The sequence below is a fragment of the Anomaloglossus baeobatrachus genome, chromosome 8, assembly GCF_048569485.1.
Source record: "Anomaloglossus baeobatrachus isolate aAnoBae1 chromosome 8, aAnoBae1.hap1, whole genome shotgun sequence".
Lineage (NCBI taxonomy): Eukaryota > Metazoa > Chordata > Amphibia > Anura > Aromobatidae > Anomaloglossus > Anomaloglossus baeobatrachus.
The window spans coordinates 254,981,582-255,007,470 of record NC_134360.1 but is presented as its reverse complement, the minus strand read 5'-3'; the positions used below and the strand labels follow the sequence as shown (position 1 = coordinate 255,007,470).

General features: G+C 47.8%; 1 protein-coding gene across 3 annotated transcripts in view; it reads right to left on the bottom strand.

Moving 5' to 3' along the window:
* AXDND1 (axonemal dynein light chain domain containing 1) overlaps positions 1-25,889 on the bottom strand; it is a 141,004-nt gene that overhangs the window by 20,524 nt on the left and 94,591 nt on the right. For all 3 annotated transcript variants that reach the window (XR_012725076.1, XM_075321207.1, XM_075321208.1), the window contains exons 14-19: positions 24,216-24,291; positions 14,897-15,131; positions 10,542-10,755; positions 9,446-9,539; positions 8,746-8,960; positions 8,588-8,666 (exon numbers count right to left, since the gene is read on the bottom strand). Coding sequence is in view for 2 of the 3 variants with exons in the window: in XM_075321207.1 (XP_075177322.1) it covers positions 8,588-8,666; positions 8,746-8,960; positions 9,446-9,539; positions 10,542-10,755; positions 14,897-15,131; positions 24,216-24,291 (913 nt within the window). In the remaining variant the exon portion in view is untranslated. The remainder of the gene's footprint in view (positions 1-8,587; positions 8,667-8,745; positions 8,961-9,445; positions 9,540-10,541; positions 10,756-14,896; positions 15,132-24,215; positions 24,292-25,889) is intronic.

Below are 25,889 nucleotides of genomic sequence, written 5' to 3'. Positions count from 1 at the left end.
CTCCCGATTCATCAGGTCTTATTGAGGGGTGCGGTGGAGTCAGAAACTCCCGAATCATGAGGAAGTGTCCGCCTCTTAATGAATCCGGAACATCTGACGAGCGGTGAGCGTGACCCACGGTGGGATTGTTACTCCAGTCTGACGGGAGTAAGGTGACCGGCATAAGGAGCTCATCATGAATTAATTGAACTGTGGTGTCAGGTCTCCGCCGCACCCCTGTCCCACACCAGATCCACCCATTTGTTCAAAGTTGGGAGAAACTGGAGCGGGAAATGCCAAAAGCCACAAAATCTTTGCTTGATTGTACAAAAATGTGTTGACTTTTTAAAAGCAATTACTTTGATGAATCGGGTCCAAGTTCTCATAAATTATAGAGTTTTGCTCCAAAATACTCAGTATATGCTATTTATATACAGTTTCCCCCATCCTGGATAGAAGCTACTTTAAGTTTTAATGAACAGATCGTGAACAGTAAGGCCCTGTGCGCACGCTGCGGATTTACTGCAGATTCTGCTGCGGATTTGCTGCAGTCATTCCCCAGTAAATCCTATGGGTTTTAAAAAATGCTGTGCGCACAGTGTTTTTTTATACTCACAGATTTTCCGCTGCAGAATTAATGAGCATGTCACTTCTTTTCCGCAGGCACCTGCGCTTTTTGCTATAGATAACGGTAAAAATCCGCAGGGACCAACCTACAGAAATTCGGCGGTAAATCCGCAGTAAAACCACATGCGGATTTCGCTGCAGTTTTAGTGTGGTTATTTACCGTAGGTGCGGGATTCTTTAAGAGGGTCCGTTTTGTTCTTAAGAAAAAGGCAGTTTCTAGTGCGCACAGGGCCTAAAGCTACTTTAAAAAAAAATAAATGTTCCTACCTTTTAGTAACATTTAAAGTGAACCTGACAGCTGATACTTGCTGTGAGTAGATCTGGTGTATCAGGCACTGGCCGTTATGGTCTCAGTCAGGTATGTTTGACTCTGAAATCCTGCCACCGGGAACAGAGCCATGTGGCATACTAGTCGGACAGGTGGATCCCCGGTGGCTTCTCCACGCCTGCTGCCCTAGGGTAACATGCAGAACAGCGGGAGGGGAGCAGCCTCCGGGGATCCGCCTGTCTGACTAGTCTCCAGCGCGGCTCTGTCACTAGCGGCTTTGTATGTTTGTCTCTGAAACTGTCACACAGAGTTTTACACAAATCTTGCCACCTGTTATGGCGGCATCAGACGTTGTTCACATTGCAGATTGTGACACTTGGCCTGATGGTTTGTCTGATTTACACAGGCAGACATGGGCGTTGACAAGCTGTGTGCTCAGTCATAGACAGGCTAGCAAGAGTTAACCGCTGCTAGCCTGCTTGTTAGGATTCTGGGATCATATGTAAGGAAGCCTACTGTTGAGGACAAGAATTGAGTATACAAAAATACTTAATTCAGCCATTTCATAGACTTAGGTATATAGTGCAGTAGATGTAAACTAACACACATATTTGTGAATGCTTTTGATTTTTACCAACAAGTATATATGTATATTATATATTCAGTGTATTTTCCTTAGACACAGTGTGTGTGTGTGTGTGTATATATATATATATATATATATATATATATATATATATATATATATGTACCAGCACATGTAATCCTAAAGATGGCTGCCGTATCCTGTCTACACCCAAAGGAGATGATATACAAAAGAAATTCCTGGAGCCTGGACTGACCAATCAGGAAGAGACTATGCAAATCTATATGTCTTGAAGCTCCGACCCATGATATTTGATTGGACTGTATTTTGTCCACACCCTTCACTTCTCAAGAGTTGTGGAAAGTTTCAAATAATAAAGACCACTTGGTCAGTGCCAGTCATGGAGATAGCTATAACTGTCTTGCTGTCCGTAATTATTTAATCTCACGTGCACACATGACATTTTAAATTTGAAACAGCAGTCAGATCCCGAGAGATTCTTTGAGTCTCATCATCGTCATTTTAACCTTGACAGTTGGCGCGCCAAACGTGGAGCCACCGAAAAGAGTGAGTCAGAGCTTCCACTTTCCGGACATCTGGGGGCTACTCCACAAGTATCCAGGTGTCGCTCGATAGGATTGATCACCCTCCGATCCGCGGTAAGCATCATATACATTGTGTGTGCTGTTTTACCTGTGGTTCGAGAGACACCTGGCAAAAGGGGGTGGTCACTAGTCCGGAGAATGGTAGTGCACTAGAGACCTAACGGTGTGACTGTCACTCGCCGGTGACCTAGAAAAGTACCCAGCCCCAATAGGTGCTAGGCGTAGGTTTTACAGGATCTGACTGTCTGTATTTTTGAGTTGTAAACGGGGTAGAAGCTTGTAAATTCCTCTGACTTGGTTCTCAAAAAGTTAATTGCTGCTGGACACAGAGCGGGAGTCGCATTACGCAGCTGTGCCTGCAGTCTCTTACACAAAGGAAGCAAGGGGTGTCAGTGAATTACCCATCGCTGTTTAGAGCAAAGAAGCAGACAGCGGGGTCTGGTAGAGCCCAGGGACATCCCTGACAGTCTTTCTATTGAGAACAAAGAATGCGAGAAGGGGGGGTCAGTCCCCCACTGGCTGCTTGAGACAGAGACAGAGCGGAGATCGAATTACGCAGCCTATGTCCCTGTAGTTTTTTTCACTGAGAGCAAAGGAAGCAGCATTAAGGGGGGTCAGTGTGTGTGTTAGCAATCCCCAACTGCCGTGGTCTTTGCATTGAAAGGGAGAAAGGAGGGGTCATATACCCATAGCTGCTTGGAGTGAGGAGAAAGGAGGGGCCAGTGGGCTAACATGCAGGACGTAGCTGTAGCCTTTGTGTAGCAAAGCAAACGAAGGAGTTGTAGTGATTTGAAAGAAAGACAAGTGCTATTTTGGTTTGGATTGGAACAGAAACTAACGGGTTCATGCGTTTTTCAGTATTTACAATTGAGTTTCTTTTCGAACAGAAGTATGAGAACTAGCGATTCCCCTGTGTTGCAGATGACACATCCACCGTTTATTATCTATTCAATATTTAATAAACGAGGAGGGAAGGGTTCTGATAACTTAAAGTGGAAATAGCATATTCCCCTGCGTTTCAGACGCGTGTCACTGTCTGCGTAGCAGACGAGGCGGGAAAGGATTTCATTTTAGTTAATTTAAAGGTGTTGGAATTAGCGTATTCTCCTGCGTTTTAGACGCGCGCCACTGTTTGCGTTTGATATGCGGACAAGGCGAGAAAGGATTCCGTTGGAGCCGGCCGGTCCAATTAGAGTACTTTGTATACTCTCTGTTCAGAAATAAATATGTTTTTTTTAGTAAGAGCTGAGAACGCTGTCGCCCTAGTTACAAAAAAAAAAAAAAAAAGTGGAAAAATATATAAGAGATTGTAAAAAGTTGTGTAAAATCGTTGGACTACCACTAGATGGCAGGCTGCAACCCATGTACTGAAGTTCAGATTAATCTCCTGTGAAGGTATACTGGAGGACAAAGACCCTATTCACTGTGTGTTGCTGTTTGTAGAATCACTAAATGTCTTTCTCTAGCTGTACCTCATTGTTCTCCTTTAGAAGTCATCATATCTGGTGCTAATCAAATCTTTTCTTTGTATGTTGTAATGCATACCAGTTTACAGGCATTACAAGTAACACCCCCTCCCTTCCGAGCTGGAATGCACGCTGCCCGCATATCTGTAAAGGGGGGCTAGACAGCTCTCCGGGAAAAAAAAACAAAAAAAAAACTGACCCAAGTGTTAAATGTACATGTATTTGTGCTAGGTTTCCTATCCTAAGAGCACGTTTTGATAGTTAGGAGATTTTTTTGGGGATTCTTTTAGTCTAGTGAGAATTGAGTGTTCACAAATACATAATTTGTTATTTGGAATCCCTTGTCCTGTATAGGAATCATGCATAAATGTAGGCGTTTATAGAATAGTGGTATATGGCAGAGTGCGTACATGCATAATAATGTGGACACTCCCCATATACACCCCTGGTTCACTACGTAGTTTCCACCTAGTTTCAACCACTCCCAGTACACCCAGGGAGTCACAACATGGATGCTACACTCGGAAGTCAGGTGCCTGGAACTTCCTGTGGCAGCCATCTTGCTACACCCACTGATGGCAGTACACCTCATAAGCCACACCCCTCGTAATGGCTCTTTGTTCAAAGCTCTCCACCCATCCCCGGTGGGAGGTGTTCTCTGGTATATATGACTAACACATTTGAATAAGTATAAATAGTATATTTGTTTACTCAGCTATCCCATAAATGCAAGTCAAAGATAACTAAGTGAAATTTTTACTGAATTGATAAATAGTAAGAGGTATCTATTCACATACAATAATTGGTATATTAAAAGTCCAGTAAAATAACATAACATAGAATAGAGGTAGTTAAATACGTATCTTTGTATTGTGTTAGCTAATCTAAAAAATCTTGGGAGACTTACCCTCAGAAGGTATTATATCCATTTGTAAGAGCATTGAGCGGTGTTTCCGAGGAGCGGAGCAAAAGTTTGTCCAGAGTTAACAGCATAAGATGAGGTTTTTTTTTCCTCCTCTCGTTTTTAAGAGATAAGGATGGAATGTGCCTTTCCCCAATAGTGACGTAAGTTTGGTTTAACCCTTAGAATTCAGGATTTCACATTTCTAGTTTCCTATTTATACCTGAATGTTTAAATTAATTTTGTAGGGAAAATTAGATTTCATAAGATATGAAAATTAGTTTCTGTGTTGTTTTGTTTTTTAATGGCGATTTATTCGAACAATATATTTTTATTTTGTGACTCTATCACCTTTTCTGTTTTTACGATTATTTCTAAACAATTTATATATTTTTGCAGGTTAGCCACCTAGTCACAGCTGTCACCTAATCATGTCTCAATTATTTCTACTATCAAAAGGTTTTCTTTCTTTGTGGATAAAGTATATATGGATACAGTGTTTATCGTAAGGTTTAAAAATTCCCCAGCAATGTATATTGTTGTAGATATAGGTTATTTTCAGTATTTGTTCATTTTTAGTTTTAGTATGTAGCTAATTTATTACCTGCTGTCTTATTTTTCTTTTAGGGAATACCAGTATAAAAAACTCTGAATTTTGCCACATTGGTAAATAAACAATTAAACAAAGGGGGAATAAGGTATTAATTATATTCTCCAGTTACTTCGAGGGCGCAGCAGGCATATTAGATAGGTTTTGAAGCTGACCCTTCCCCCGCAGGTTATGTTTATTTGTTTATTTATTTAGTATTTTCAGTCATGTGACGTATAGATGACCACTAACTGTATTATGGTCAGAGTTAAAGTTATAAGAATGATCTAATGTATATTTTTTAGTTTTTGTTTTTATAGATGGAACAAGATGTTGGTCGATTCTGCACTGGATATGCTGCTGTTTACACCACATGAGGTAGTCTAAATTCATACCACTCCCTCCCATCCTATCGATATAGGAGGCAGTGACGTATTAAATGCCCTCTCTAGATGGGTAGAACAGGAGTGGGTAAGAGTTTTTAGATGTGTATGTAGGTTGTAGATTTTTTTTCCTGTTGTCAAATGAATTAGGTATGCTGAAGACAAAAGTCTAGATCTGAGCTGACGGAATCGGATGGAGATCCCCGCACAGGTGCAGCTGACCAAGAAGCAGTGAGCGGGCCTAGAGTTGAGAGTCTTTCACCAATACCGACCATGCCTCGGTGACACCTGTCACATCGTTAGTTACTTCTGTCACTCCTTGTGTTCTTAAATCCCTACAGGAACAAGCGATACAACAAGGAATGGAGTGTGACATGCAGGGAGCCAGCTGACTGAGGAAGGTCTGTGGATAAAGGGTGGTAAGCTTTCTCTGCTATGAGAGCTCTTCTTAATGATGGCCCAAGTAACCTATGGACTAAAATCTGTGAAAGACAATTGTCAGTGTGTGCTTTGGTGACACCAGGGTTCAGTACTCAGGTGGGCAGACTCACCCAGTCTTGTAAGACATGTGCCTAAAACAAAGTGAGAAAAAACTGTAAAGAGTCCGTAGAAACACCCTGCACCTGCTCTACCCATTTTTAGAGACTACAAACTGATTATAGATGTATATCATGAGCACGTTGTATGCAAGTCTGTGCGTGTTGTGTAGATTTCTCTCCAGGTTTGGTCAGAGGCATTCCAGTGCAGAAAACGACATTATTGTTGAGAAGCAGATGAAGTTGGTATGTAAAAAAAAAAAATGTGTTTACAAAAAGTGTATATTTTATAGAAAAGTGGAAACTAGTAAATTGTGTATAAAATGTATATCTTTTGCTTTCTTTTCGAAATAAACAGGTCTTTATGTAAGATGTTTTTTGGTTTAACACAGGCATGTACAATTTTTATATAATTGACTGAACAGTGTGATAAACAGGTGTATTTTCCAATTCCAGATCTTAAATCAGAGCTAGTAGTATATGGTCTCCAGTCAGGAGACTGATTGATCCTAAACGACAAGCGAGAAAAAGCCATGAGTCAACACGAGAGGAGCCGATTCAATCGCAGAAAAATCTATAGATCCACACCTCGCATTGCAGAAGGGTCGACCAACCAAAGCTGCACTGAGCGTTCTGCTCATACTTATCCTTTTCAGAAACCCTGTACAGTCTCAGACCATTATTGCCAGAACAGTTAGAAGAGAGGACTTAAAGAACCTTGAGACATGGGAAAGCCCAACTACAAAGGGTGAGGACTCGCCTAGGAATCCTTGGTCTCAAACCGGTGAAGAAAACCACTTTCCCTTTCCGCCCATGCCTCAATGTTCAGTTAGGCAGGTTTTTCAACAGATCTTTCTACCACTCTTCCTAAGGGAACACAGTACCCTTAGAATTCAGAAATGGCAGAAATAAGTTTTTAGGGGGGACTGTTGAGGACAAGAATTGAGTATACAAAAATACTTAATTCAGCCATTTCATAGACTCAGGTATATAGTTCAGTAGATGTAAACTAACACACATATTTGTGAATGCTTTTGTTTTTTACTAACATGTATATATGTATATTATATATTCAGTGTATTTTACTTAGACACAGTGTGTGTGTGTGTATATATATATATATATATATATATATATATACCAGCACATGTAATCCTAAAGATGGCTGCCATATCCTGTCTACACCCAAAGGAGTTGATATACAAAAGAAATTCCTGGAGCCTGGACTGACCAATCAGGAAGAGACTATGCAGATCTATATGTCTTGGAGCTCTGACCCACGATATTTGATTGGACTGTATTTTGTCCACACCCTTCACCTCTCAAGAGTTGTGGAAAGTTTCAAATAATAAAGACCACTTGGTCAGTGCCAGTCATGGAGATAGCTATAACTGACTTGCTGTCCGTAATTATTTAATCTCACGTGCACACTTGACATTTTAATTTGAAACAGCAGTCAGATCCCGAGAGATCCTTTGAGTCTCATCATCATCATCGTCATTTTAACCTTGACACTATCACATCTGCTCCTCTTATACTTAGGTTGGAGGAGAGCTTCCATCCATGCCAACTATAGTTTCTGTTGTGTTGGTCTGTGTGCTGTGGTGTCCCAGATTTGCTGAAAAAAGCATTGCTTTGTGCTTGGTATTGTTGTGGTACTGTCATCTTGTAGTTTCCATCCTGCTCTTGTTTTCCCCCTAATCTCTTGTTGTCTTATTCCTCTGTGTGTGCGTGCTGTGTGACACAGTTTTGGTTTCCCCTGTTTGTCTATTTCTGTGGGTTAAATCACACTCCTGTCCTTGTCCCCCCTTGGGGAAGAGGAGGGGGTATAACATCAGGGTTGGTCAAAAGCAGGGCCAGGAACAAGACTCAGACATCCTCACCATTAGGGGTATCTGTGAGAATAGGGTAGCACAGGGTCCCCTAGTCTGAGTGTCAGCTTAGGGGCCCCATTTTCCCGCTATCCCCATAGTCCGAGGTGACAGAAACACTGCAGCATTACAGAGTCAATGTAATGCTGCCACCAGGGGGAGCCAGAGCTCTGCAGCAGACAACACTACACAGAGCAATGAGAACCAGGAAGGAAATGCACAGCGTTCTCATGCACTGCCTAATCAGCACAGCTGAGAGGCAGAACTGCAGAGTATGTGAGGAATAGTCAGACAGGCTGGGTCAAACACCGTACGGACAGAAGCAGGACCGGAGGAGCAAGCAGAAGCGAAGTCAAAGTCAGGCTAAGGTCAGTACTGGAGGAAGCAACCGAGTGGGGAAATAGGAGGGGGGGACACAGGACAGGAGGGACGACCAGGGGACAGAACACAGACAAGGGCACGGGGGCACAGGAACAGACAGATCAGGATATCACTCACAGGACTAGCAATCACAGCAAAGCAGAGCTAAGCTTATAGCCGGCGCTGGTTCACTGGAAGTGTCAGCTTTTAAGGCATCCAGGGGCCGGAAGTGAGGCCCGAGAGACGGCTCCGCCCCCTAGCCATGTGGATAGGGAGGCGAATCATGACAGTCAAGCTATCTGTCTGAGATGATACAGCCTGTGCCTGATAACCGCTGCCTGTGGATTGCACAGCATGTATCAGCTGTCAGGTGCCCAGTACTATAGTATAGGATACAGTTATCGGCCATCTCCTACCTTAATTGTCTGCAGCTGTCTTAATTCGTAGCCATCTTCATCCCCTATAGGACTGTTTTCTACCATCTCCTGGCAACATCTGTGATGGAGAGAGGACTTTACCTTTACATGTCGCCATCAGTAATAATCTATCCTATTTTCCATATATTTCCACTCACTTTATAATGTAGAAAGAGAAACTGTTCACTTTTTCAGATAAGGAAAGAGCTTCTTTTTGCATTTTTGGCAAAGTAACTGTATCTGGAAAGGCTCCTTCTTCAAACGCAGCCGCCACCGCGATATCCGAAGGCTCAGCCTCCGAGGGGTAATCGGGCGCCAGCAGCATGAGCACGTTCACCATGTACTGCACCATCGCTGTATGCAGAGCTGTGACCTGCGGGAAGAGGAAAAAGACAACGTTCTAGAAGACTCTTGTAATATACGAAGTTTAAACTATATTGTCGTGTCAGAACAGAATCTTTAACCCCTGAATAATGCGACAATTTTCTTTTAGCGCTTCCTATTTCCCCAAAAAATAGTTTTGTGTCCCCATTTACAACAGACCCGCTACTATGATTTTCCTTCCATTGTTGCATAACCCCCTGAAGAGACTGGCATGCATCAGGGTTGAATTGATGGTCCAGTGTCTTGTACTTAAAGGGAATCTGTCAGCAGGTTTTTGCTACCTCATCTGACAGCAACATAATGTAGGTAAACAGATTCTGATTCCAATGGTGTATCACTTAGATTACTGGATGCAGCCGTTCTGACACAAAGAATTGAGTTGTATCCATATTATGTGCAACTTAGGAAAGTAAATCTGAACTCTAGCCGCTATCTATTGCGTTACTCTAGACTGTGCCGCTGGAGCTTGCAGACCTCTCGTGTCAGCTGCAGATCATCTCTCTCCGCTCCATTCGTCGTGGTCAGTACCCAGTGCTGCAACATCTTCAGGACGTCTTCCATCTCCACTCTACAGAGACACAAGTTACTGTACGTAATCACAGGAAAAATCACATAAATGCTTCTAAAACGTCTAATAACACTGCCTCGCCGAGTAATCAGATTGTTACATTAAATATCCAACCAAAAGGTAAATGTGTACAGGTGTAGCAATATTTAAAGGGAATCTGTCACCAGGTTTTTGTTATGTAATCTGAGAGCAGCATAATGTAGGGGCTGAGACCCTGATTCCAGCGACGTGTCACTTGATCTGTATGATGTCATTTTGATATAATCCCTGTTTACTCTGCTGTAGATCTAGCAGTGCTCAGCATGATTAGCCCTCTATAACCTGCCCACACCACTGATTAGCAGCTTCCTGTGTACACCGTGTATTGACACTAAGCTGCTAATCAGTGGTGGGTGCAGGGTTACACAGAACAGGAGGAGTAGGATGCACGAAACACCTGGTCCTGTAGTGGTAATCTACTGCTGATAAAACACTGATTTTACTGAAACTGCAACACACAACCTAATAAATAACATATTGCTAGAATCACTGGAGTGGTGCTTCTAATCTAATGTCCCTGCCCCTGGTTCTCATCTTCTATACATGCCGCTTCTGTTGGTCACCGGTGATTTGTGACTGGCCGGATCACTCCAGCGTGTCATGGAGCCGGAGGTCACTCTTCAATACATTCTATGAGAGTCTTGTTCTGACTCTCATAGAGTTGCATTGAGCAGTTGTGACATAACGTCTGACTTCCAGTTAGTTACAATCACAAGATGGCACTGATAAAAGGTTAATATGCCGGCGGATGATTATAAGGCCGGAGGCAGGGATCACTCCAGCGGGGAAAAAAAAATGCTGGAGTGATGCTTCCGTTTATTCTCTATGCCCAAAAATATAAGCCAATCACGGTATACAGAGAAGTATGGAAAGGTGTGGATTAAAGCATCTCTATTTGACAGTTCCGTTCACATTTCTATATGGTAACGTGTAAATCATTGCACATTGTTGTACTCCTCTTACTTTCTAACTGTAATCTCACTCGATCCATCTTCCACGTCTGTGTTTCCGATTAGTTCCAATATCCTCTCCGCGTGGGCGGTCCACTCCGGAAACATATGATAGAGGGTTAACCAATCAGATTCCTTGATTTCATTGGGAGAATGTTTGAGCGGATGAATGGGTAATGCCCAGCTCTCCAGGCTGCTCAAGAAAGATGCCAGGCCTTTAGCCACTCCTGATGACCAAAGTGATGGGGAGACCATAAAACCGTGACTATGCAATAATGTGCAGGGGTACTGCTAAAGGTGCATCTTACAAGTGTGATTTATACCCGAAATATAAGAAAACTTTATGAAGAGAAAGAACTCAAAGTAAGTGGAATACAATGAAATAGAAAGGACCGACCACAGTAACACAGGTACATCTTGTTATATATAAAGGTGTGTGTGTGTGTGTGTGTGTGTATATATATGTGTGTGTATATATGTGTGTGTCTATATGTGTATGTGTGTATGTCCGCTAAAGGAATCCGCACCGGCGCATTTACAATCACAAAATTTTGCACAGCCGCCTCATTTGACTCAGGAAATGTCATAGCCTATGTATTGACGGGAAAATGTAACCCTGCACTTTACAGTTATTCACCAAAAAAAGTGCTTACATTAATGTCAATGGAGCAGGGAACGGATCTGTTATTATAGACTCCTATTATGGACAGAGAAAGAGATACACAGACTCATACACACAGAAAGATCCACAAACAGAAAGAGATCCACACACAAAAAGAGACCAACAATAAGAGACCCACACACACAGAAAGAAAGAGACCCACGATCAGAAAGAGACCCACACACAGAAAGAGACCCACACACAGAAAGAGACCCACACACACAGAAAGATCTACAAACAGAAAGAGATCCACACACAAAAAGAGACCAACAATAAGAGACCCACACACACAGAAAGAAAGAGACCCACGATCAGAAAGAGACCCACACACAGAAAGAGACCCACACACAGAAAGAGACCCACACACAGAAAGAGACCCACACACACAGAAAGATCTACAAACAGAAAGAGATCCACACACAAAAAGAGACCAACAATAAGAGACCCACACACAGAAAGAGAGATACACAAAACGAAAGAGACCCACGAACAGAAAGAGACCCACACACAGAAAGAAAGAGACCCACACACAGAAAGAAAGAGACCCATACACAGAAAGAAAGAGACCCACACACAGAAAGAGACCAACAATAAGAGACCCACACACACAGAAAGAAAGAGACCCACGATCAGAAAGAGACCCACACACAGAAAGAAAGAGACCCATACACAGAAAGAAAGAGACCCACACACAGAAAGAAAGAGACCCATACACAGAAAGAAAGAGACCCACACACAGAAAGAGACCAACAATAAGAGACCCACACACACAGAAAGAAAGAGACCCACGATCAGAAAGAGACCCACACACAGAAAGAAACCCACACACAGAAAGAGACCCACACACAGAAAGAGACCCAAACACAGAAAGATCTACAAACAGAAAGAGATCCACACACAAAAAGAGACCAACAATAAGAGACCCACACACAGAAAGAGAGATACACAAAACGAAAGAGACCCACGAACAGAAAGAGACCCACACACAGAAAGAAAGAGACCCACACACAGAAAGAAAGAGACCCACACACAGAAAGAAAGAGACCCACACACAGAAAGAAAGAGACCCATACACAGAAAGAAAGAGACCCACACACAGAAAGAAAGAGACCCACACACAGAAAGAAAGAGACCCATACACAGAAAGAAAGAGACCCATACACAGAAAGAAAGAGACCCACACACAGAAAGAAAGAGACCCACACACAGAAAGAAAGAGACCCATACACAGAAAGAAAGAGACCCACACACAGAAAGAAAGAGACCCACACACAGAAAGAAAGAGACCCATACACAGAAAGAAAGAGACCCACACACAGAAAGATCTACAAACAGAAAGAGATCCACACACAAAAAGAGACCAACAATAAGAGACCCACACACAGAAAGAGAGATACACACAGAAAGAGACCCACACACAGAAAGAAAGAGACCCACACACAGAAAGAGAGATACACAAAACGAAAGAGACCCACGAACAGAAAGAGACACGCAGAAAGAGACCCACACACAGAAAGAAAGAGACCCACACACAGAAAGAGACCCACACACAGAAAGAGACCCACACACAGAAAGAGACCCACACACACAGAAAGAGATCAACAATAAGAGACCCACACACAGAAAGAAAGAGACACACAGAAAGAGACCCACACACAGAAAGAAAGAGACCCACACACAGAAAGAGACCCACACACAGAAAGTGACCCACACACAGAAAGAGACCCACACACACAGAAAGACATCAACAATAAGAGACCCACACACAGAAAGAAAGAGACACACAGAAAGAGACCCACACACACAGAAAGATCTACAAACAGAAAGAGATCCACACACAAAAAGAGACCAACAATAAGAGACCCACACACAGAAAGAGAGATACACAAAACGAAAGAGACCCACGAACAGAAAGAGACCCACACACAGAAAGAAAGAGACCCACACACAGAAAGAGACCCACACACAGAAAGTGACCCACACACAGAAAGAGACCCACACACACAGAAAGAGATCAACAATAAGAGACCCACACACAGAAAGAAAGAGACACACAGAAAGAGACCCACACACAGAAAGAGACCCACACACAGAAAGAGACCCACATACAAAGAGAGGGATACACAGAAAGAGACATCCACACACAAAAAGAGACATCCACACACAGAAAGAGACATTTACACACAGAAAGAGACATCCACACACAGAAAGAGACATCCACACACAGAAAGAGACATCCACACACAGAAAGAGACATTTACACACAGAAAGAGACATTTACTCACAGAAAGAGACCCACACACACAGAAAGAGACCCACACACAGAAAGAGACATCCACACACAGAAAGAGACATCCACACACAGAAAGAGACATCCACACACAGAAAGAGACATCCACACACAGAAAGAGACATCCACACACAGAAAGAGACACACACACACAGAAAGAGACACACACACACAGAAAGAGACACACACACACAGAAAGAGACACACACACACAGAAAGAGACCCACACACAGAAAGAGACCCACACACAGAAAGAGACCCACACACGCAGAAAGAGACCCACACACCCAGAAAGAGACCCACACACCCAGAGAGTGACCCACACACACAGAGAGAGACCCACACACACAGAAAGAGATACACAGAAAGCGACACACAGAGAAAGCGACACACACAGAAAGCGACACACAGAGAGAAAGACACAGAGTGGGAGAGACTTAGTTACTATCCCAGGCAATGCCAGGTATTACAGCTGATACAACATAAATATGATTGGAAATAACAGTTCTTGGGCCTGCATCAGTCAGGGAGCGCATCTGACATACAGGAACTACAGGGATTAAGTGCATTATGATTTTGTTCCCGGCTTCTGTAGCTTGTGCAATTCTAGAGAATATTTGGGGTATTATCGCGTGCAACAAATCTATTTCAGAAATGTCTGTATCTGTTCCATTCATCTGCGTGATGCCTGCAGACACTCATTCATCTGCGTGGAGCCTGCAGACACTCATTCATCTGCGTGGAGCCTGCAGACACTCATTCATCTGCGTGGAGCCTGCAGACATTCATTCATCTGCGTGGAGCCTGCAGACATTCATTCATCTGCGTGGAGCCTGCAGACACTCATTCATCTGCGTGGAGCCTGCAGACACTCATTCATCTGCGTGGAGCCTGCAGACATTCATTCATCTGCGTGGAGCCTGCAGACACTCATTCATCTGCGTGGAGCCTGCAGACACTCATTCATCTGCGTGGAGCCTGCAGACACTCATTCATCTGCGTGGAGCCTGCAGACATTCATTCATCTGCGTGGAGCCTGCAGACACTCATTCATCTGCGTGGAGCCTGCAGACACTCATTCATCTGCGTGGAGCCTGCAGACACTCATTCATCTGCGTGGAGCCTGCAGACATTCATTCATCTGCGTGGAGCCTGCAGACACTCATTCATCTGCGTGGAGCCTGCAGACATTCATTCATCTGCGTGGAGCCTGCAGACATTCATTCATCTGCGTGGAGCCTGCAGACACTCATTCATCTGCGTGGAGCTTGCAGAGATTCATTCATGCACTCGCCACCAAAACCCCTTCATTCATTCAACTCCAGTCGCAGGTGAATTTACTTCCACCCATTTCTTGACTTTTCTAAATCCCTTTGATTATCCGGATCCTGTTGACTACTCTGCACCCGTCACTCACCATTTTCCCCCTCGGCTCGGCTCCGGTATTGCTCGCTGAGCTCCTCTATGGTGCTGTTCAGGTCCTCCATGTCTCTTTGCTCCGGTGCTGGGCTTCCATCTAAACCTTGATGTCTTTTTAACAATTTCTCTCCCAAATAAGTCCATTCCTTCTGAATATCAGAGGCCACTTTAAGCGATTCCTGACTGTTTAGGACGTTATTTCCCTCAAAGCGTTGTTGTTCCTCAACCAACATCTACATGTATATATCAAAAGCAGAATGGTGAAATAAATCGTCACTACGCACTGAAGTCACTCACTATGACATGTTAGTAGCTTGTAAAATGCATTGTTTTCCAATAATTTGCAAAATTGAGACAAAAATTGTTGCAGTTTTACCGCAATCGCTGAAACACATTACTGAAACTTAAAGGTAAATGGAACCAATTTGATTAGGGGCTAAAATCAGAGCATTAAATTGATGAAACAGAGGAAAGGTTTTAGTACGTTTTGCAATTTACACAAGGATATAAGGGTATGTTCACAAAGGACAGAATTGCTGCAGAACTTTTCCATAGCAATTCCACTAGAAATCACAACACATCTGCAGAAGAAAATCAGTGCCAAAAATGTGCACATTTTAGTGTAGATTTTATGTGGAATTGCTAGGGCAAAACAAAAATAAATCTACATTTACCTTCCCTGACTCCCTTGCCTAGCCCCCTGTCATCTCTGCAAGTAAAGCCCCTGTCAATGATGTTTTTCCCATGTAAATACTACAATGTGTAACATCATCCTAAGAGAATGAGGCAGCCAAGGACCTGCTCTGTTGGGAAGACTGCTGTGGAAGGCCTCAAGGACCTGCTGTGGAACGCCTCGAGGACCTGCTGTAGAACGCATCTAGGACCTGCTGTGGAACGCTTCGAGGACCTGCTGTAGAACGCATCTAGGACCTGCTGTGGAAGGCCTCAAGGACCTGCTGTGGAACGCCTCGAGGACCTGCTGTAGAACGCATCTAGGACCTGCTGTGGAACGCTTCGAGGACCTGCTGTGGAACGCCTCGAGGACCTGCTGTGGAACGCCTCGAGGACCTGCTGTGGAACGCATCGAGGACCTGCTGTAGAACGCATCGAGGACCTGCTGTGGAACGCCTCGAGGACCTGCTGTGGAACGCATCGAGGACCTGCTGTAGAACGCATCGAGGACCTGCTGTAGAACGCATCGAGGACCTGCTGTAGAACGCATCGAGGACCTGCTGTGGAACGCCTCGAGGACCTGCTGTGGAACGCATCGAGGACCTGCTGTGGAACGCATCGAGAACCTGCTCTGGATCGTATGGAAGACCTGCTGTGGAACGCATCGAGGATCTGCTGTGGATCGCATTCAGGACCAGCTCTACTGGGAGGACTGCTGTGGAACGCATCGAGGACCTGCTGTGGATCGTATCGAGGACCTGCTCTACTAAGAAGACTGCTGTGGAACGCATTGAGGACCTGCTGTGGATCATATCGAGGACCTGCTCTACTGGGAAGACTGCTGGGGAACGCATTGAGGACCTGCTGTGGATCGTATCAAGGACCTGCTGTGGATCATATCGAGGACCTGCTCTACTGGTAGGACTGCTGTGGAATGCATCGAGGACCTGCTGTGGATCGTATCGAGGACCTGCTGTGGATTGCATCGAGGACCTGCTGTGGATCGCATCGAGGATCTGTGAAGCCCCACAGGTGTTGTGTCGGTGCATTACCTTCAGGGACTCCACGCAGCTGGATCCTGTCACAGGTAGGAGATCTTCTATTTAGGATTGTCGTGACGCCACTCTCAGAATTGCGGTCAGTGGGGACCGCCACTGCAGATTAAGGGACGCCTGGGGCTGATGGTGGGTGCAGTCAGTTGTAATAGCCGCCCGAGAGTGAGGCAAGCCCCAGGGCCCTGTGTAAGTGTGTGGAACCACAAGGCGCAGAGTAACTCAACACAAGCAGAATGTCTTTCAGGGGTTTTACTCACTGATGATGGCAGGGCGAGTAACCCGGGCGTAGCTGGGATGAACCAGGCTGGAACCAGGTATCCTTCAGGCTGACTGATGAGGGTGGCTACCGACTCGCCTTCCTTAGCCCTTCTGTGGTTTGTGGTAACCCCGACTTTTAGTCCCTATGGGGGTCACCCAGGGAAGTAGCTGCTCCCCTCGTTTGTTTGCCGTTTGCTTGTCGCCTGGACCAGATCACTCCAGCTGCTTGCCTCCTGTGAACTATGGGCCCTAACTGTGGCTACGTGGCTGCGGCCTTTGGGGTGTTGTGGCGTGGGCTTTGAGGGCCCCACACCGGCAGGTTTAGCAAGGAAAGGTGGATCTATCCCCGCACCGGGATCTGCCGCCCGTTTGGGCCTGGTACTCACTGACAGTCTCCGTACTTTCCACTACGCGGCTCTCTCTCCAGCTGTGTGTGGGGTTCGGGCAGCACTACCAGGTGACCGTTCTCCCCCGTCGGTAGTCACTGCGCGGACGCTGTTAGACTGCAACAGCTCCAGGGTCTGCTCCTCACGTCTGCTTTCCCTGAGCTGCACACTAAACCGGCTCACTCGTGGGACCTGCACTGCTGCTCCTGTCTGAGCTCCACTTCCATGCTCCTCACTCCTCCACACTCTGCTTCAGACTGCTCCTCTCCTCCTCCTTCCTCTTTTCCCTTTTGTGCCTGCCTACGCCACCTAGCAACCAGGCTCTCTACCACACCCCTCGAGTGGAGATGGAGGCTTCGCCCCCTCCACCCCTCGAGTGGAGATGGAGGCTTCGCCCCCTCCTGGGATCCCCAGGGGTCCTCTCAAAGGTACATGTGTGAGACCTGATCACTATGCGCCTGTGTAGTCACACCTCGGTCAGCCTTCTGGATTACCTGTGTTGTACTGTCCCCAGCATGGGTGCAGTACTCAGTGGTGCCTGACCAGGTCAGGGGCGCCACATTCCCCCTTAGTTATCACCAGCACGTCCTCGGGCTGCAAGACAACATTTTAAAATGCGTAAAACATTAAAACATGGTAAAACGTTTTAAAACCACCAGGTACCATACATCACCACCCTCCACCCACAAGTCCGTTAACCCACCCTAAACCCTCTCTCGTTGGCCGCGCCTTCAGCCACTTCTGGCAGGATGTAGAGGCGGCTTTCATGGTCTGGTGGTTTCAGGGTATACCTGGCCTGGTGGAGCCGCGCCTTCAGCCTCTTCTGGCAGGATGTAGAGGCGGCCTCCACAGTTGGTGCTGACCAGGTACCCTGTTTGTGGTGGAGAGCCAGGCCCCATAAACAGGCATGCTCCCTGGTTGCAGGCGAGCCAGGCCCCTAAACAGGCTGGCTCTGGTGGTGGTACCTCTGGGGTAACTATTTACACTGCGAGAGTTTGTGGCTATAGCCAGTTCATAGCCTTAAGGTTTATGGGTTTCTCACATTAGTTCATGTGGGCACATGCTTAAACTTATAAACGTTGCAAACTGGTCAAAACTGTAACTTGCTGTACTTTACTTTACTTCAAACAGATTCCTCCTCACCAGGGCTTGGGCCTGTAGGGCTGCGGCACCTGTTGCTTTCTCCATCTCTGTCTTTTCCTTCTTCTTCTGTATCTGTTTCTTTTTCTGTATCTGTTTCTTTTTCTGTTGAGACAGCAGGTTCACTGTAGGGATTTCTGGGACATGGTGTAACATCCAATGCATACCATCCTCTTTCTCCTTGGTGCATGGTGAATTCCACTGAATCTCCTGTCCGTAGGTTCCTTCCTGGATGTCCTCTGGGCAAATGGGCTCTAACGTCTCTTCTGTTAACAAAGATGCCTTCCTTCATACCAGGAGCTACTATGAAGCCATATCCTGATTTCAAGCTGAAGTCTTCTACTACACCACGACAAAGTGGACCTCTAACCTGGGATTTGGCCCTTCTCAGGAACCGTTTCTCTTCCAAGTCTCTGGCCATGACTTCGTCTTTCTGCTCTGGAGACTGCGGTGCAGGGGAAAACTTTGTTCTGCTACGGCGCCGTGTCCTACGGGCTGGATTCTGCTGGGTTGCTGCTTCACTGTTTGCAGGCTCCCAGGTGAGGTTTCTGGACAAATCTTCCTCTTCATCCCAGCGGGAGTATGGCAACATCTCTGGCTCTGGGCATGGATCCCCTGCTGATGGCTCCGGGGTCAGCTTCTCAGCTTCCTGGCCTCCTCTCCCCCTTAGTTCTTCTGAGCACTCCTGTTGTGGCAGCGCTGGGGATGGGTGTTCATCAGCAGGCCCGGGCGGGGGACTCTTTGGCGTGGTTGCTGCAGGAGTCGCCTTGGGGGTGTGCGGAGGGAGCAGATACCGGTCCACCATCTCCTGTGGGAACTGGGCCTCCAGATCAGCCTTCAGCTTCCAGTATGCGGGGTCCTCTCCTATCAGGGACTTCCTAGCAGGGACTTCCTTAGACTGGGGAGCGGTGTCTGCTCTGGCCTTGCAGGCCGGGGTAAACAGTGGTACATTCTTGTCTTGGCGGGCCGCGCCTGACATGGCGGCGGCCTGGTCTTGGCGGGCCGCGCCTGACATGGCGGCGGCCTGGTCTTGGCGGGCCGCGCCCTGCATGGCGGCGGCCTGAATCAGCGTCGCTGTCGCAGTCTCACTCAGGGTCGCAGCTGGAGTCTTAGCGGGCGTTGCTACTGTGGCCGGTTCTTGGCGGGCCGGGCAGGGCATCGCTGCGGCGGCCTGAATTGGCGTCGCAGCTGCGATGGGATCTGTGCAGGCTGGGCTGGGCGTCGCTGCAGCGATCGGAGCTTGGCGGGCCGCACCTGGCGTGGCTGCGGCCTGGTTCAGCACCTCGCCTGCGGCGTGGATGAGCGTCGCTGCTGCGGTGGGGTCTTGGCGGGCCGGGCCTAGCAAGGCGGCGGCCTGGGTCAGCGTCACACCTGCGGCATGGATGAGGGTCGCGGTGGCAGCCGGATCTTTGCGGGCTGGGCAAGGCATCGCTGCGGCGGCCTGGGCTTGGCGGGCCGGGCAGGGCATCGCTGCTGCGGCCTGGTGCAGCGTCGCCGCGCCGGGCGCCTCTTCAGGGACCGCGGGCGTGGCAGCAGGGGTCGGGACACTCGCGCTGGCAGGGGCAACACTGGACTCACCCATCGGTGGCACCATCGGGGTCTGAGTCGTCGCCGCTCGGTCTGGCACTCGTCGCGCAGCTTTTTCCTCATAGGCCTGCACCGCGGCAGCCATCTCCAGAAGCGCCGTGCGTTCCTCGCTGATCTGTCGTATGACCCTGGCCTCCAGTTGATCGCAGAACTGGGCAAGTTCCTGATACCACCAGGCAGCGGAGCCTGGCTCTGGGTCTCTGCGTTCAGACGCCATTTCCTCTGCGCCTTCTTCTGCACGATTTCCCAGCAGCGGACTCGTCGCTGCCTCCAGTAGCAGGCTCTTCAGTTTCTGCTCTGCCTCTTCCAGCAGCAGGCTTCTGGCTCCCTTTCTGTCCCGACGTCTCTGAACGCCTCCGCTCTCTTCACTTGCGAGGTCAGGACTCTGCAGGGGATCTCTGGGTAGCCACACCTCTTCGTGGGCGGTAACTTCTCCCAGCGCGGGCTGCTGTTGTTCTTCAGCGCGCTTTTCATGGTGGCAATATGGCGGCGCTTCCAATTTTTCAAGCGGACCGCCCAGGCACATGGTCACCTGTCTGAACAGGTCTAGTCCTTATCCTGTTCGTGACGCCAGATGTGAAGCCCCACAGGTGTTGTGTCGGTGCATTACCTTCAGGGACTCCACGCAGCTGGATCCTGTCACAGGTAGGAGATCTTCTATTTAGGATTGTCGTGACGCCACTCTCAGAATTGCGGTCAGTGGGGACCGCCACTGCAGATTAAGGGACGCCTGGGGCTGATGGTGGGTGCAGTCAGTTGTAATAGCCGCCCGAGAGTGAGGCAAGCCCCAGGGCCCTGTGTAAGTGTGTGGAACCACAAGGCGCAGAGTAACTCAACACAAGCAGAATGTCTTTCAGGGGTTTTACTCACTGATGATGGCAGGGCGAGTAACCCGGGCGTAGCTGGGATGAACCAGGCTGGAACCAGGTATCCTTCAGGCTGACTGATGAGGGTGGCTACCGACTCGCCTTCCTTAGCCCTTCTGTGGTTTGTGGTAACCCCGACTTTTAGTCCCTATGGGGGTCACCCAGGGAAGTAGCTGCTCCCCTCGTTTGTTTGCCGTTTGCTTGTCGCCTGGACCAGATCACTCCAGCTGCTTGCCTCCTGTGAACTATGGGCCCTAACTGTGGCTACGTGGCTGCGGCCTTTGGGGTGTTGTGGCGTGGGCTTTGAGGGCCCCACACCGGCAGGTTTAGCAAGGAAAGGTGGATCTATCCCCGCACCGGGATCTGCCGCCCGTTTGGGCCTGGTACTCCCTGACAGTCTCCGTACTTTCCACTACGCGGCTCTCTCTCCAGCTGTGTGTGGGGTTCGGGCAGCACTACCAGGTGACCGTTCTCCCCCGTCGGTAGTCACTGCGCGGACGCTGTTAGACTGCAACAGCTCCAGGGTCTGCTCCTCACGTCTGCTTTCCCTGAGCTGCACACTAAACCGGCTCACTCGTGGGACCTGCACTGCTGCTCCTGTCTGAGCTCCACTTCCATGCTCCTCACTCCTCCACACTCTGCTTCAGACTGCTCCTCTCCTCCTCCTTCCTCTTTTCCCTTTTGTGCCTGCCTACGCCACCTAGCAACCAGGCTCTCTACCACACCCCTCGAGTGGAGATGGAGGCTTCGCCCCCTCCACCCCTCGAGTGGAGATGGAGGCTTCGCCCCCTCCTGGGATCCCCAGGGGTCCTCTCAAAGGTACATGTGTGAGACCTGATCACTATGCGCCTGTGTAGTCACACCTCGGTCAGCCTTCTGGATTACCTGTGTTGTACTGTCCCCAGCATGGGTGCAGTACTCAGTGGTGCCTGACCAGGTCAGGGGCGCCACAGATCTACTCTGGATCATATTGAGGACCTGCTCTACTGGGAAAACTGCTGTGGATCGCATCGAGTACCTGCTGGGGATCATATCGAGGACCTGCTCTACTAGGAAGACTGCTGTGGATCGCATCGAGAAACTGCTGTGGATCACATTGAGAACCTGCTGTGGATCGTATCGAGGACCTGCTTTACTGGGAAGACTGCTGAGGAATGCATCGAAGACCTGCTGGGGATCATATCGAGGACCTGCTCTACTAGGAAGACTGCTGTGGATCGCATAGAGAATCTGCTGTGGATCGCATAGAGAAACTGCTGTGGATCGTATCGAGGACCTGCTCTACTGGGAAGACTGCTGTGGATCGCATAGAGAATCTGCTGTGGATCGCATCGAGAACCTGCTGTGGATCGCATAGAGAACCTGCTGAGGACCGTATCGAGGACCCGCTCTACTGGGAAGACTGCTGAGGAATGCATCGAAGACCTGCTGTGGAACACATCGAGTACCTGCTGGGGATCATATCGAGGACCTGCTCTACTAGGAAGACTGCTGTGGATCGCATAGAGAATCTGCTGTGGATCGCATAGAGAAACTGCTGTGGATCGTATCGAGGACCTGCTCTACTGGGAAGACTGCTGTGGATCGCATAGAGAATCTGCTGTGGATCGCATCGAGAACCTGCTGTGGATCGCATAGAGAACCTGCTGAGGACCGTATCGAGGACCCGCTCTACTGGGAAGACTGCTGAGGAATGCATCGAAGACCTGCTGTGGAACACATCGAGTACCTGCTGGGGATCATATCGAGGACCTGCTCTACTAGGAAGACTGCTGTGGATCGCATCGAGAACCTGCTGTGGATCGCATAGAGAAACTGCTGTGGATCGCATTGAGAACCTGCTGAGGATCGTATCGAGGACCCGCTCTGCTGGGAAGACTGTTGGGGAACGCATCGAAGACCTGCTGTGGACCGCATTGAGGACCTGGGAGTGATGCAGATGTTCGGGGTCTGGTAAGTGTGATTATCTTGTGGGGTGTCTACCTTCTTTTGAGGGTAAACTTACCCCAACCAGTGTTTCCCTAAAAAAAATAAAGACTAATCTGAAAATAAGCTCAAGCGCATTTTTCGGGGCAAAAAATATTATAAGATAGTGTCTTATTTTCTGGGAAACACGGTATTATTTATTTACTTCCTGCACGGTATTTGCTCGTTGTTTTTATCCTAATTTTTATGTGCCCATTATTCCAGCAAATTCTACTTTAAAAAGCCACAAATCATCTGCATTAACCTCAATGGGACGACTCTGCACGTTGCAGCTGGAAATCTGCAGCAGAAATGCTGAGCTTTCAGAATATCCACAGATAAATGTTCGGCTTCAAATTATAACTGTGACAATAACCTAACGGCAATATAAAATACCCTGCCTAGATGTAATACTGTATATTGAGTTACCTCTTATCATTCTCTGTGAATATGTTTTATGCACATATTGGCGATACAGAATACATAAGTGCTACATAAGCAAGAATAAGTAGCTGGATAGTCAAAAGAACAGGCTTTGTGATTTGAGTATATAAGAGCATAAACCCTAAGGCCTCTTTCACACGTCCGTGAAAATCACACACTTTTTTTCACGGACGTGTCAAAGGTGCGTATTGCCCTCCATGACCCGTGTTGATGGCACACGTGTGTTCTCCGTGTGTTATCACGGATAACACACGGAGAACAAGATATTTCTGCTCACCTGTCCCTGCCGTCGCTGTCCGTGGTGCTGATCTTCGGTCTCCGCTTCTGCAGACTCCCCGCTGCTGCTGCTTCCGGCCGCAGTGAAGTGAATATGCAATGAGCATAATGAGCGGCGGTCGGCAGCAAGTGACAGCAGCGGCAGAGACAGGAGGGCTGGAGAAGGGGAGTAAAGTTTTGTTATTTTTTTCTCAGACACGTGTGTTTTCTCCGGTGCGTGTCACATGGAACACCTCTGTGTGGTTCGTTAGTGTTCCGTGTGACCCCCGTGATGCCGGAGAAAAATGGACATGTCTACGCGTGGAGAACACGGGCACATGTATGCTCAACACGGACACACGGTCCATGGCAGAACACGCACGTGAGCGCAGACCCACTGATTTTAATGGGTCTACGTGTGCCCGTATCTCTGGTACGTGAGGAAATGGAACAAATCCGTACCGGAGACACGGACGTGTGAAAGAGGCCTAAGATATAGTCACGGAGCTGGTGTAACAGTTCTGTCCCCACAGAAATATCCAAGCAAAAAGTATTTATATAACGTTATCACTTCTAAAATTCATTGTAATTTTATAATATTGACTCACTTGGTAATACAAAGAATTACAGACTAAAAAAACCCTGCATTGTATAAAATGAAGAGACATTTTATTGTCAAACCTTCGTACATTTTCCCAGTTCTTCACATCCTGTAGTATCGTTAGCGTGACTTCTTCTTGTAACTTATAGCAGTGCCGGTCCACACTGGTGTAAAGAAAAGGAAAACATAAGAAATTCATTACTTACCGTAAGTTATTCCTGCCCTACATATACAGTATATTATATACAAGTTCTGAGGTTACGGTCATGGTGTAAAGATTTGAAAAGGGGCCATGCACAGCGCCGACCCCACCAGCGCCATGCTCGCACCCGCCCATAATCTCACACCTGCACATTTAGCGCACCGGCGCGAGCTAGTGCGCTGTTTTCTGCTCTGCCCGCGATATGGCAGAGCGAACTGCGCCTGCGCGAGCAGACCTAACTGCACAGGCGCGAGATTTGAAAATGCGACGAGGAGGATGATGAAGGGTGTCATCCCGTCAATCAAGACAGGAGGATGGCAATCAGCGGCAGGAGGGGGATAAAGGAGCAGAAAATGAGCCCGCCCATCTGGCAAACACAGGTCATTAGCATATGTGGTGGTCATGTTTTATAAAGTTATTTTTGGGGTTTGGAAGGGGAGTCAGGGCCAAGGTGCACCTTCATAGAAAGCGGCCCAGGAGCTGCAGAAGGGGAGACTTTTAGTTTAATAAAGAAAAATCTGGTGACAGGTTCTCTCTAAAGGCTCCTGTCTAATAAAGTGAACCTGGCAGCTGATTAATGCTGCCCCAAACCATAGTAGAATGTATCCGATTCTGGTTGTATCATTTCAGACAGGTAAACACTGCGGCATTTCAGAAAAAACGTCCGGGAACCATAGTGCAGAGGTGATTACTCCAAAAGGCCGCAGCTTCACCTGCCCCTGCACTTGAGTGACACGTGTTTACCTACACACACACACACACGCACGCGCACACACACACACACACGCACGCGCACACGCACACACACATTTTTTGTCCCAGTGTGTAGGTCCGGTGTCTAGTTGATGTGTTGTGCTGGATCTACATAATCAATTAATAATGTGACAGTTGGAAAATTGCTGATTTATTTTGTCGGTAGAATAAAGAAGGATGTGATGCTGGGATGGGGGATGGGATGGGGGATGGGATGGGTGATGGGATGGGCGATGGGATGGGTGATGGGATGGGTGATGGGATGGGGGATGGGATGGGGGATGGGATGGGGGATGGGATGTGATGCTGGGATGGGCGATGGGATGGGCGATGGGATGGGTGATGGGATGGGCGATGGGATGGGTGATGGGATGGGTGATGGGATGGGCGATGGGATGGGTGATGGGATGGGGGATGGGATGGGGGATGGGATGGGTGATGGGATGGGGGATGGGATGGGGGATGGGATGTGATGCTGGGATGGGCGATGGGATGGGTGATGGGATGGGCGATGGGATGGGTGATGGGATGGGTGATGGGATGGGTGATGGGATGTGATGCTGGGATGGGCGATGGGATGGGCGATGGGATGGGCGATGGGATGGGGGATGGGATGGGGGATGGGGGATGGGATGAGTGCTGGGATGGGTGATGGGATGGGTGATGGGATGGGTGATGGGATGGGTGATGGGATGGGTGATGGGATGGGCGATGGGATGGGTGATGGGATGGGCGATGGGATGGGTGATGGGATGGGGGATGGGATGGGTGATGGGATGGGTGATGGGATGGGTGATGGGATGGGTG